The sequence below is a fragment of the Ixodes scapularis genome, unplaced genomic scaffold (assembly GCF_016920785.2).
Source record: "Ixodes scapularis isolate PalLabHiFi unplaced genomic scaffold, ASM1692078v2 PGA_scaffold0__279_contigs__length_252992795, whole genome shotgun sequence".
Classification (NCBI taxonomy): Eukaryota; Metazoa; Arthropoda; class Arachnida; order Ixodida; family Ixodidae; genus Ixodes; species Ixodes scapularis.
This window is the reverse complement of record NW_024609835.1, coordinates 208,262,690-208,276,581: the sequence shown is the minus strand read 5'-3', so window position 1 is coordinate 208,276,581 and position 13,892 is coordinate 208,262,690. Positions and strand designations below refer to the sequence as shown.

Genomic DNA, 13,892 nt, shown 5'->3' with positions numbered 1-13,892 from the left:
CGTTTCGCGGAAACGGGTTACTACTAGTTGTGGATGCTCACTCGAAGTGGCCAGAGGAGTTCATCATACAGAACACGGCAACCGAGCGCACAGTAAACTGCCTGCGTTAACTTTTTAGCAGATTCGGAATTGCGGAAACAGTCGTCTCAGACAGTGGGCCGCAGCTGGTGTCAGAGGAAGTCAAGGCGTTCATGAGGAACGACGGAATTCAACATGTCGTGAGCGCCCCGTATCACCCGAGCACAAACGGCCTATAGACGCTTTCAGGCAGCTGTGCATAGGCGCCGACATAACAGACCTTCAGTTTTTGTTCCATCTTATTCCGTTCGCTCAACTTCATCATTACCACAGCAGGACAGGTTATTGTATTTTAAGTGTTACTGTGTCCTTCTCCCCAGCATAGGTCCTTGTGGAGGCTCGTCAACGCCCACTTCAGTGCCTCGGCATCTCGGCAAGACAAGAGAAGGTCGGCTATGGCAGCTCAATCTGGCGCGCGCTGAAAGCGTCTATACTCCGTTTCAAATTATGTTGTACCGCAGCGAAGGCTACAAGCGCGAGCTCATAGCGTTGGCAGCTGCCCTTAGAGCACGAGTGTTTGTGCCGCCAAGGTGTGCCATAGAGCAGGGAGCTCGCGCTTGTAGCCTTTCCTGCGGTAGAACACATGGTGAAACTAGGGTGCCTTCATGTGCGCTTTGCTTGGGGTGATGACATCTGGCCATTTTGTTTCGAACGCTTATTTTTATTTTTTGTTCTGAAGCGCGTAAAAGGGCGTGTCCCTGCTCGCGCTCGTGGCGCTGACTGTGTTTCGGCGACATTTTGTTTCCTGCGATTTCTTTGTATTTTCCCTGTGGGCGCGTGCTGTCGGCATCGGGTACTACAAACGATGGCATCACCCTAAACAGAAGGGCATTGAGGCACACTAGGTGAAACAGAGTATAGGAGAACGGTTTTGTGGAAACGCTAAGATCTGCACTACGCAAGTCGATCGCTGGTGAGTCTCTCGGAGAAGCTTTGCAACACTTATTGTTGGCATGTCGGAATACTCCGCATTCCAAAACAGGAGAGATTCCAGCAAACTTATTTTTTAGTAGAAGATTGCGTACCAGGCTGCATGTGATCAAGGCTATGGTAGGGGGGAGAGTAATGCACAGGCAATTTACGTAAAGTAAACAGAGGAGGTAAAGCAGAGAAGAATTCTGCCCTAATGATCACGTCCTAGGGCGAAACTACAGCGGTTCGCCGAAGTGGCTACGTGGCACCGTCCTGAAGATGACAGGTCCGGTATCTTACCAAGTCCAAGTTACTACATCTCTAGGCAAGTTCATCTGGTGTCGGCACGTGGACCAGCCTCTGAGCCAAGAACGGCCGACGGCCAGACCAGTAACGTCGGACAGGGACGATACTGAGGGGTTCCTGGTCTACCCGCCGAGCGAACCAAGTGTCCAGGCCACAGAACAAGAACATGAGTCACAGCAGCTTCCCGCCATTCGGCAACAGCCGTCCGTGCCTCCTACAGACCCATCGGTTTCAGAAGGACGTTACCCGTTGAGAGAACGACGTCCACCTAATAGATATCAAATACGCTCCCAACTTTTGTGTAAGACTACCGTTGGAGCTACTACGTAATTAAAAGGGAAGGAGTGTTGTACAGTTACCGCCAGGCGCGCGCTACTGAACTTAAGTGGCGGCGCGCGTGTTTCTCTTCTTTGTCGCTTTCTATTACGTGTGCCCCTTTGGAATGGCACGAGAGATTCTGTTCCTGAATGCTCGGTCCTTGAAGTAAAGATAGTCTTCATGGTCCTTTTGTCTTTTATGTCTGCTGCCCCGTCAAAACACGACACAGGCTGCATAAATATGATAAGCATGACGTTTTGTTTCTCCTGCTCAATCTCAAAAAGAACACTTTTTAGTTCCAAAACTTAAAAAAAAATATATATAGCCTTTCTACTTTGGTGAAGAAGGAAGACCAGCGGAGCTGTACACTGGAAAGTAATAACCGGTCACAAGTCGACAAGCCAGAGTGTAAAAGCTGCCGCCATCTATGAGCGACCGCGGCCACCAGATACGTGGCTTGCCGCCGTCGCTCGTAGATGGCGGTGTGTATCCAGAGTTCGGTGTCCTCATTTTTTTTGCGGGGGACACGATCCTGGCGAAACTAGACCTTAACAGCTACGCTGTAAAAAATGAGGTGTATGTTTATACAGCTTAGAACTTAGTTTGCCTCAACGGGTGACTTGTATGCCAGCTGTAGATGAGACATTTAGCCAGTGCAGTACAAACCGCTAGCTTGGAGTCTTTAACGTGTATCATAGTGATACACGGCCAAAGGCCGGTACGATGCTCATCCAGATAGAAACAGGGAGGGGTAAGGATTCAACCCAGGACTGCTGGGTTCTGCAACGCGAGCTTTCATTCCACGTGCTACGAGCAGCTGTGCGCCAGCCAACTCGGCCAACGATGCAGCATTAAAATCTTTCTTGAGGCTCGTATCTGTATCGCCTCCATTTTTTTAGAGCGCAGCTCTTAGGCGCCCATTTTCTGGTTGAGCGGTGTCGGCGTCGGCGTAACCGCGCGCGTTGCATTATGGGGCGTTCCTCACCAAAGTTAGCGTGAAAAGGTTCGCGCTAAATTTAGCGGGGAAATGTTCCACTCAATTTAGCGAGAAACTTTCCGCTAAATTTAAAACGGAAATTTTTCCGCTACACTTAGCAGGGCAATTTTCCCGCTATATTAGGCAAGAAACCTTTCCCGGCAGATTTAGCGGAAAACTTTCCCCGTTAAATTTAGCGGGAAATATTTTCCCACTCAAGTTAATGGCTACTTTTCTAGAATCCAGTTGCATTACATTAAAGTAAAGCCGTTGAATTACACACTGATCAGGTCAAACTGACAAAAATTGTTTATATAGAATCAATATGCCAGTACAGCGCATGTTTTTGTAGTCACGGCAATGTGTGTGCATTGCTCGATTCCCTAAGTGGAAAGGATGCCCGTGGGCTGTTGAAATTATACGCTTGGATTATGAACTATGAAAAGTAGTATGGTGCATATGCAACTCTACTCCTTACCTCAAAGCGACATATCTATATAGGGCATGATTGCAAAGTCAAATCAAGACTAGTTTAATCAACTAGGCAACGAAGAATTCGAAGCCCTATACTAGTATAAAAATCAAGGTCACGATGACGCGCATAAAATGCTTCTTTGCAAGATGGAATGGTCTTTCCGTTTCGTAAATTTGCAAGGATGACGACTTTTATAGTTTTATAACGAAAGCAAAATCTTTGAGCTTGATGTGTTCGCAAAATTTTCTTGCGATATTTATTATATTGTTTTTATTCTTAACAGTTGATAAGCATAAATTAGTGAGAAACATGCAGCTTGCAGTTCGCGCGATATCACTGTGCAGGGACTGCACGTGCACTCAATGTTCACACCCTCGAAGCAGGGGCATGAATCCCTATGGCATCGCACTCGTGAACTTTGTTTCTAGTGGAAGATTTTAATTCAATCTATATTTATTTTATTCTAGATAGTTAGTAGGATAACCAGAAGCGATGTAGAAGGCCTTCTTCCTGTTAACTTTGTTTCCCTACTCCTTTGCCTCACTTCCCACTAACCCACTGAACAGATGTCGGTGCAAAACAGGAACTTACGTTAATATTGATTAAAACAAATTACCCCTGCTCCGAGTTGCACTTTTAAGGGGTCATCTTTCATTCACTCTCACTGATATACTAATCTCAGAAGTACTTTGCAATTCGATCGCGGGAATTAGTTGCGGGCAGACTCAGTAGCCGTCGTCCGCAATGTAAGGCTGCTGTTGGCTGAACTCGTTGTTCATAAACTTCTTGTAGTTGTCCTCGCCGCCAACGTCGGCGTTATGCATCCAGTCCAGTTCCTGCGGAAGCCGGTAGCGCTTGTCGGCGATGACGATCAGCACAGGAGACACCCGGTGGTGGAAGATGCCCTGGGAAGATGATGTCCCAAAGCAGTGCGTTCAAAGCTATCTATGAGGCAATGGAAGAAACACAAAAAACAGGAAACCTTTCTTGATCGAGCAGTTTTTTAGCCGAGAGTGTTTCTCCAAGTACAGTATACTTTCCGACCTATTTTGGAAATTATGCTTTTCAGGACCGCAAATTCAATTTATTTGTTATATTTCGGTGGAGCACGAACGGAATAAAAAAAAAGGACTTGACAATATTTTTTTAATTATGACGCACGTGCAACTTGTGTACAGGTGTGCACATTTTCGCAAGTGTATTTGTGTGTGTGTGCGTGTGCGTGTGCGTGTGCGTGTGTCTATGCCGGTCTGCATGTGAGAGATAAACTTTTTCTGGCGGGGGACTGAATATCGGTTAGTAGCGTATTTCGACATATTTCTTATGTTTTCTTGCTTGCTCATTTCTTGAATATTATCAAACTTCTTTCATATAATTTTACTCGCGACGAAACGGAAGACGCGCGTTTCCATAACTAGTTGTGCTCTAAAAATGCGAAGAATTATAAGTACGACCGAACTGACCTGCTAATCACTTCACAGACGGTGAAAGAGTAGTAATACAGTAGAAGCACCGGCTACAGCACGCTCTTATTGCCTGGCTTCGTGTTTCGGCTGCGCGTGCGTGGAAGTATTATTAATGGCAAAAGAACTTGCGTAAGGGTGCATTCTTAACATGTAAAAGATTATAGTATGAAAATGCTTTTTTAATAAATCCTAAACATTTCTTTCTACTCCTGTTTTGTAGAGTGGCATAAGATCATTTTGCATAACTATTCACAATCCTCTTCTTCGTATGCAGGGAGAGGGTGCTTAGGGTATTTTGAAAGTCGGCCAACGCTGCCATGAATTTAGTGTCCAAACGCTGCTTACAAACAGATGTAGCCATGCAATTCCCTTGTGAGGCATATAGTTCAACTGCCTATTGATAACAGGGTGGAATTCAATATCAAGCAAATATTTTGACCGCTTTAAACTTCTAAGGACAGGACGACGGGCGGGTCGGTAGGGCTAATTAAACTTGTGGATGGAAACAAGAACGTTGGTTGCTAGTTCGAAGCTTGTGGTTGTCCGTCCTTCTCGTTTTCTTCCTCAAGTTAAACTTATGTTTATTCATTATTCGGTCGTCGATCCTCGCAAAGCTTTATATAGCACCTATAGTTTTATGACTAATAATAAAAATAATTTATTAGTACGAATATTTAAGCCCTCCAATATTCAAAATGCTATGAACTTCTATAAATACTTTTTGGTAACTGAAACACTTTTTCTTTGTGTAACGCCATCTTGAATGTATACAAGGAAAGCGCCACGCTACACCCTAGCGAAGGGGTTTTAAAGAACTAAATCGTATCTCGATTGACAGAGCTCTCGCGCCACAAACTATGACATGCATTTATATATCGTTTCTGGTGAACGATATTGGTCACAACGCGTGCAATTTTTATTTTTCCTCGCAGAGCCAGCTGTCATAGCGTTCACCTACTAACGCAAGTGAATTACAAGTCTTGTCTGATACGTCCCGTGATTTGCAGACATGATAACACTGTCGTCTGATAACCCCCACAAAAAAAAAAAGAAAGTGGATCTTTTCTTAACATGCGAGTGCCAAGGCGAAGTGAGATCGGACGCAGGCAGAAAATGTGGTCGTCTGCTTTTTCACGGTAGAAGTTATTTACAACCAATGTTTCTGTTCTGAAACCTTATGTGTCGCCATACAGAAGCTGACATCGACCGGCAGACGAAGTACTAAGTAGAAGCACATCAGGTGCCGCCTGGCCTTTTCCACTGTTCGTGTGTTGGCGTGCTATTCTCACCAAAGCATTGCGTCATCGTAACTCGCTAAAGGGCAAAAATTATATTATTGGGTGATTACAAGCAATCGGTCACGCCACGTTCAATCAGCAGTCAAGAGTGCTCTCGCTCTCCTTGACCGAAATCAAACCACTTTCTAACCACCTCCCACATGCGGTGAGGCTTGAATTCACGCATGCAAACTCTCATACGGTATTACCTTTTGTTGTCGTTGGAGCAGTTAAAAAGAAACAAAAGGCTCCGCAATTGAGGTAATAGACGGCTGACCTACTTTGCTCTAATTCCCCAATTTAATCCTCGTGATTTTTCGGGTGTTTACTTTCCTACGTTAGATATTCGTCTCAGCCGAGCAAGAGCACCGATGGCCTTACGGGAAAGCTGAGCCTCCGCACGGACTGCGGTATGTAAATGGGAGCGATGAGGGACTCCTGAGACTCGGGGTCCACGGCGACTCCCTGCACCAGGATGGCGTCGTGTACGTCCGGCGGCAGGATAAACCGTGACGCGCTCTCCAGGTTGGGCATCAGGAACGTGTCCAGTCGCCTCGTGATCTTGTCCACGGGCCAGGTCTGCGGGAACATTGGCAAAGCGTTTCGGGACTGTCTTTGCATCAAGATTACGCTGGTCATAATTAGGGGCCCGTGCTTTCGGAAAATACCGCTAAACTTGTAAAACGAACTGCCAAGTTGCTTTTATGAATGTAAAAAAACGAAACGAATTTTAGTTGTACTTAAAAATGAAACACCCAAGTTTCACGACAAGAAAATATATATCTGCAATGTGCAGGTCCACTTCTCTGTCCGCAAGTTTGACTCTTTGTTCATAGAACACCCTTAATCACGCTCTCTTCGATTATCGGCACCGGGTTCACCTTTGCAAGTATTTGTTGTTACGCGCAAATTACCAGGAAATGGGGAATGCCATATTCTTATCATATTTTCAATATATGTCCGGGTGAACGCCGAAGATTATTGACACCGATAATTGACGCAAGACTCAAAATTTTCTTTAAAACAAATAGACTCTTAAAAAGATCCCCAAATTGGAAAAATATGAGCACCGAAAAAATTCACGGAGTTTTAAGAAAAATTAACCCGAAAACACGAAACCCTAGCAATAATGGGGGAGTGATAACCTTTGACAACAAAGTACAGTCTAGTACGCTTTATGTCAGGGCAAAGACTAAGGTGCAAGCGCAAGCATGTGGCCCCGAGAAATAAGTTCACTTCGCGAGCGTGTCTGCTTGGCAGGGACGCTAGTCCCGAGTTTGCCCCCGTGGCCTCTTCTGCTCGGACTTAAACGGACCGTGCGATGATATTATGTACGAATGTCGTTCTCTCTACACAGGCTTACTGTCACTAATGAGACCCAAGTTTACTCCCACGCATATCATGAAGGTTCTTTGTTAGCGCATAATTTGAAGGACAAAAGTGGACGTTTCTTTCCGTCTCGGTCGCAGAGCTCGGTGGCGAACTTGTAGGGATCGCTTAGTTGGCGTTGACAACAATGCGATCCCTGGATTTCGCCATCGAGCTTTGCTATCCCCGGTGTGACAGTATTTAAATGCGGCTTCAACCGTGGACACGAGCAGTGATTTCGTATTCGTTTTCGGTTCATAACAATCAATGCCTCGACATGCGTTTGGGTAATGGCTCGTGCCCAATCGCTGTGATGTCGGAAGAAGTCGAGCCTTAAGGATGTATGGAACTCATCGCGTGCCGTGTAAAGGCTAGCCCACATGGCGCGTTTTTCTCCGCGTCTTCGTCGCGTCTGCGCCTGCGCTTTGACGTAACTTCCGGCGCCGGGACGAAACGCAGCGTTTTTTGGCGCATTCCGGCGTATCTGGAGGAGCCAGATATTTTGCGTCCAGGCGTCGCGTCTCGCGCTGCGTCCAGAAGGCAATAACCAATGAACGGCCGTGTTCACTAGTTGCAAGGAGCGTTTGCATTTTCTCCACTGTTTTCGCCACTGTAGGACTGTAGTTTTCGCCACGGACCTCGCGACAAAGGCGATAATAATAATAATAATAATTTTTATTTGCACATATTGCGATACACACTCGGCAGCGTGCGAGGCTAGGCAGAAAGGTTGAGACCCTTACGCAGGTGCGCCTGCTAGCCCGCCGCCAAGTAGGGAAGGGGTACGGGAGAGGAAAATAAATAAAAACACTCAAAACGGAGAGATACACTTACAAAAACGGGTAACAGCCCTCTGCCATTCCAAGACAGAGCGCACGCGCGCACGCACACACGCACACCCGCGCGTGCGGAGTTTACAAAATTTGCGCGCTCGCGGCCTTCAATAAAAACGGCTTTTAGGCCCCGCCAACGCTCGCAGCGGGACGAACATGGGTAGTTACGTCCTTCCCCCCGCGAATATCAGTTTACCATACCTTTTACACAAGGCCAGGGAATCCTCCCTGCTCCGCGGGAGAGGCTGACGCTCCTTCAGCGGAACAGAGAGGACCTAGCGAAGTACAAAAGCGTCCTGCACTCTGGCAGGCGAAATGTAAAGAATACAAGGACACCGAGAGACAAAGGTACAAAATTAATACTACCGGCAACAACCGCGACAACGCAACCTTTGTAGCGGCCAGCGGCCAGCCAGGCCAGCCGGCCAGCTGTGAATGTTTTCGCGCGGGAGATGGTGATGCCAATGGCGTATCGAAACGTGTATGAGGCGTACGCACTAAAAAGGATGACAATTAGTGAAATTGAGCTTCATTGCGATTGCTGTAATAAAAATGAGTGCTTACTATTATTAAAATTAAATATTACGGCATGTAGCCATCATTTACCGCGCGATTTCTATTTAATATTTGCTTTTGTTTCTTAAGCACGTCTGGCTACGTTGGGCAGACGCTTCGGAAACGCAGACGCGAAGCGCTGCACGGTAGCGCTGCGTGTGGTTTGACTGGGCGCACGCGTCGTGCGTAACGCGCGCGCCAAGCCGAGACGCGCGTCTAGGCGCACTGAAAAACGCGCCATGTGGCCTAGCCTTTATTCGCCTAACCCTGCGCCTGGGTACGGTAAACACGGGCGGCATATAAAAGCCTCCCTATCCCTTAGCCGCTTGCTCTGATTTCGATTTGGAGCTGAACGCTGTTCGTTTTTCTCAAATATTTTTCTGCGGCTTTCATTACGTAAATAAAACATGATACGTGTTTAATAGGTTGTCCATATTGAGGAATAATTCTAAACGCTATTTAACGAATATACAAAAATGGTTGAATTGCCCCTTTTGAAGTGATACACAATGTAGACGATTGGCCTTCGGGAATAATTGATTAAGGGGCATTCACCCGCTCATCACTCAATCAGCTAATTTCGATACACAACCTCAGTTTCAAGATTGCATATCAATACTGATTGTTTTGGAGGTTCATTGTAAAGGCTTACTGAAGGTCGTACAGCCCTTGAGCCTGGCTGAAACAGTGGCGTTGCTTGCGCTAGCGACCGAAAAGACAGCAACAACAGTCACCGGGAGAAATGTTCGCCGTATAAAACGCAGCAAACAATGCAGAATGTAGCTCAATGAAGCAGCCGTGAGCCGCGGTTGTCCTGGTGTTCTGGTCGTTGCTACCGTTTTGGTGGCTTCAGGCGGAGCCGACAGAAATGTGCAAACCAGCCTTTCGATTTTATCTTGAGAGTGCTAGAGAGTTCTTTTAGAATCCAGAACCCTAACGGTCTGCACAAATTTAAGCTAATTTTGAGGCAATTTAAATATAAAAATGACTTAGAAAATAAAGTTAAAAATAACACATGGTATACTCTATTTTGACATAATTTGGCAAGCCGTGAACCTAAGGCTACAGTCCAATCGAGCCAATCAGCACGTCGGAGGGTGGCACGTCACTCACTAGGTGCCCCCAGTGCGCCGAAAACTTTGCAGGAGAAAGAAGAATGTCGTATTTGTAAAAATTATGAATGACAGAGTCTGGGAGAAACAAAACGACATCTCGGGTATACAATAGAGGGTCTTGATATGAGTTGCTGCTTCCACTCTTCTGCGACTGCTTGGGTTACGCGAAATTCATCTGCTCTCTCATCCCTGGCTGTCACGTCCTTCGCCTCCGCCACTCTTATTGGATCGAAGGTGCTATAGCGTTTGCTCTTTGCCGAGTCAAGGTGAAAAGGAATATGGTTCGCACTAGAGGAATTTCGTATCTTAATTTTAACACCATGACGAGAAGTATAAATAATGTTGTATTTGCGTGTTTTTTTTGTGTGTTTTTTTTTGTGAATAAATTTGTCAGGACAGTGTATACGCTCGATTTACCTAGAATGCGACAAAAAGTGGGCACCACCAGTTAATGCACCAAGCCAGATCATTTGTTGTTGTTGTTCTCTCCAGCTGGGAAGAAAAGCGGCTCGTGGCAAGCGTCATTTGCCTGACAACGCCAAGATCAGTTTTGCCATTAGAATGTTGTGAGTGCAAATTCTGTCAGCTGCACCAGGACGTGCACGTAATATAGTCTTTTCCGTTTTCGTTCTGAACTATTTTTCTATGTAATTTATTAGCTTTTATTTTAGTAATTATTGTTTACCCTGAATAAAGTAAATTAAGTAAATTTACCCAGTAAATTATACGGAAATAATAAATGATTTTGAAATTTTGTGATAGGTATTTGTTCTCAGCAAACAATCGGGTACAAAAAGAGATAAAGTGTCAGAAAGGCCTCTGATATTCGCATGAAGGGGAAAGAACTCAAGTGAAGACAATCCAGAGGAGAAGCTCTTTTGCAGGGCACTCAGTCTTTGCCGTCTGCCTCAACGGCATTTCGAAGTGGAGGCGAAACACGGACCTGTGTTTGAAGTATATTTTTAAATGAGGCTTAGTATCCGCGTGATTATCGCCGGTGAATCGAACGTCTCTCGGTGCGCCAAACCTCGCGGAGAGAAATACGTTTCACATTTAAAGAAAAAAAAAAAAAATCCGAGTTAATTTACGTTACTGCTTGAAAGCTCTCACATGCTTTTTCGTTTGAACTTGGAGTGTTGAGTGGCGACCTTGCTGCCAGGTGCGGTTGCTTGAGGTACAACGCGTGCCATAGCGCAGCCCGCCATATAGCAGGGGATACGTGAGCGACGAAAACGGGCGCCGCGCGGCAGTTTCCATAGCAAGTTGCACGAACGCTGTGTCGTGGACCTATGCCACGCCGGCCGCAACAGCGTCCGCGCAAGTTGTTAGGGAAACTGCCGCGCATTGCCCGTTTTCGTCGCTCTTGTGTCTCCTGCTTAAAGGACGGTAAACTCCAGACCGCAAAATGTCTCCCGCATTAATGTGGAAGGCGGAAGCAACGTCGCCTCTGATGTCAGCGGTGACGTACTTCCTGCAGCCGGGCCGGGACTGAAAGTTCAATATACTGAACTCAGCCGCACAAAGACGAGGCCGGAGAACGCCGAATTTTCGCAGTAGCCAATCAGGGAAAGGCGGTTCACCCTCCTCACCTTCTCGCCAACCTTGCGCTGGAGCGGGGTTGGGTAGGGGGAAGGGGGGGGGGGTGGGGGCTTAGAACTTCTTGGGAGTCCCACTAGAACACAAAGGGAGGCTTAAGGAGCAGCTGCTTATGCTGCATTCTCCTCCTCGAAGCTGCTAAAAAAACAAAGCGCACCCAAGGGGGGCCTTTCCGCCCTCTCCCGGCGTGCAGACTGATGGGTTTTCCCTTTCACGCTAAATCGCCCCCTCTGCCCGTAGCCATTGCGCTGGCTGTCTCCTAGCTGCTCCAGAGGATTCCGTTGAAGTTGTCCGGTTTCGGCCTCCGGCAGTTATAAAAACAGCAGGTTCCACTTTCCGCATTATGAGAGAGTTTTAGTAAGTCATATTTGCAGCACAGTTCCGAAATCATGAATGGAGCAGGTGGTACGTTCCGTGAAAACGTGTGTGAAATTTCATGTATTTCGGCAAGTCGTAAACCTGGTACAACCGTGTAAACGCTGATGATGATTGTCTTTGACCGAAAGCTCCACCTTCTAGTAAACATATGAATCATTCTGCTGCATTCAAATCTGTGGCTCGTGCTTCCGGCGTACGACTGTTTTAAACAAGGCTGCCTACGTAACATTTACAGAGCAGAATTTCAAGACATGCGAAGCTAGAAAGACTAAGAAGTGTCTGAACAAGGGCAGAGGTAGGTAGCGTGTCTCCATCACGTTGATCTTGGACGATCGTTGGCGCTGTGCCGTCGAACCAAAATATTTCGCCTTCTCGCGGTCGCCGCGGCAACTATACAGCCCGGAGATCGCAAAAATTTATTAGCATGCGTAGTTTACAGCTTTCACGATCCCTTGCCATCCTGAGCAATCCTCAAAATCATTTGGTCCAATCTCACAAAAAAAGCAGAGTGACATGTTGGCATCATGGGGATTTTAAAGCGAATGCCAATTTTTGTACATTTTGCTACCATAAAAATTATTTAAAAATAGCCTTATCAATATTTGGATATGTTTTAGGTAGTTAGAACTCCACCTCAGTTACTTTACAAACTATACAATTTTAATGGGTTAAAAAAACTTTTAAGGTTTCTACTCAGTTATTTAATTGTTTTTGTAACTCGTATATGTCTGGCTGCACCACATGAATTATAGGACCACTAAACGGCGACGTATAATTGACGTAGTGTATGGAAGCGTGCAATATCTCGCCGCTGCGCGATGCAATTTTACTTTCAAAAGTAGATCGACCGCGGTCGATTAAAGAAGCTACATAACCTATGTGACACATGCTCTAGGTAAGGCTATTTGGTCTTTATTTGTTGGTCTTGAAAGCAGCATCAAATTATCGTAAGGCACATGCCTTGTCCGGCCCTTGGAAACAAGTGGCTGCCCTGCACTGAAATGAGCGGCAATGGGGAGGCTCCTGAAACCAAATTGCAATCTGTCACTCATTCGTGGTCTCATGGTACGTGTCTAGCGCGTTGCCAACAGCGGTTGGCGGTGCTTGTAAAAAACGTCATGCGTAGATTTCATCCAGTGACTTTACCTCATTGTACTGGATTGGCTTCGCTATTGCTTATATCGTCCAGTTGACATCTCGGTCATTGTGTTTGTTAAGCACATGCGCTTTGGCATATCTTGGCGTGAGTGCTCAAGCCATTCTTCATTTCATCATAAAGCTGTGTCTGAGCGAGATAGATAATGAAACGGCGCCATCTTATCCTATCCAGTGTTCCATGTTCGCCACGTGACTTCACGCTTTGCGCGTCGCTTCGCCCAAGGACCTATGACATCTACGGGGGAAAAATATCCCCCGCCGGCTCCTAGCCTCCCTTGTGCTACATTCTATGGCAAAACGGAATATAGTCGCCAGGTATGATTGAATATTTTACTCGGTCAAGTTGATACCTCCACTTTATGACAAATGGAAATGGTATGCGAGAAAATAAGAGTGCGTATACATAAATACTTAATTATGCAACTACATAGCCGTGTTTCATACGTTTCTAGCATGGCTATCATTTTATTTTCTGCAAGCAATAATATAACTCTCTCAAGAATATAATGCGACTAAATGGAAAGGTGCAAGCGAGCTGGACAAAAATGACGATAATAGTCCCCAGAGAAGGCGAACAAGGTGGACAGAAAACAAACACAAATCTCTCAACACAGCTAGGTGACTGGTGAGCGACCGAAAACATCTGCCTGATCCGGGTATCAAACCTGGGACCTCTCCATTTCAAGTGGAGTGCTCTACCAACAGAGCTAACCAGGGGTTAGACATCAGCAGAACAGACAGGTTTTATCAGCCGCCACCAGTCTAACACCAACAACGCTGAAAGGCCTGCATTTTAAGGTTATAATTATAATGCGATTAAATGCAAAGGTGCGTTTAATTCCATTTAATTGCGGTCGCGCACCAGTCACCTAGCTATGTTTGGAGATTTGTGTTTGTCCTTGATCCCCCTTGCTCCCCTCTCCAGGGATTATTATCGTCACTCTTAATTTTTTTGATCTAGAACATTCTTTCGATGTAAATGAAATAAAAAAACTCGGATATACACATATTGAGTGTGACTACTAGGCACTGTCATAGCTTCATATCAGAGAATCCTTAGGCAGCAATGGTTATCTTAAGT

The 13,892-nt window shown here is 45.9% G+C and overlaps 1 protein-coding gene across 1 annotated transcript in view; it reads right to left on the bottom strand.

The window, feature by feature from the left end:
• Nucleotides 1-3,773: 3,773 nt before the first annotated feature.
• The window catches only part of LOC121047041, a 135,414-nt gene continuing 125,295 nt past the window's right edge, over nucleotides 3,774-13,892 (bottom strand). The window contains exons 17-18 of the mRNA XM_042293976.1: nucleotides 6,190-6,387; nucleotides 3,774-3,970 (exon numbers count right to left, since the gene is read on the bottom strand). Of these exons, the coding sequence (XP_042149910.1) occupies nucleotides 3,791-3,970; nucleotides 6,190-6,387 (378 nt within the window). The 3' untranslated portion in view covers nucleotides 3,774-3,790. The remainder of the gene's footprint in view (nucleotides 3,971-6,189; nucleotides 6,388-13,892) is intronic.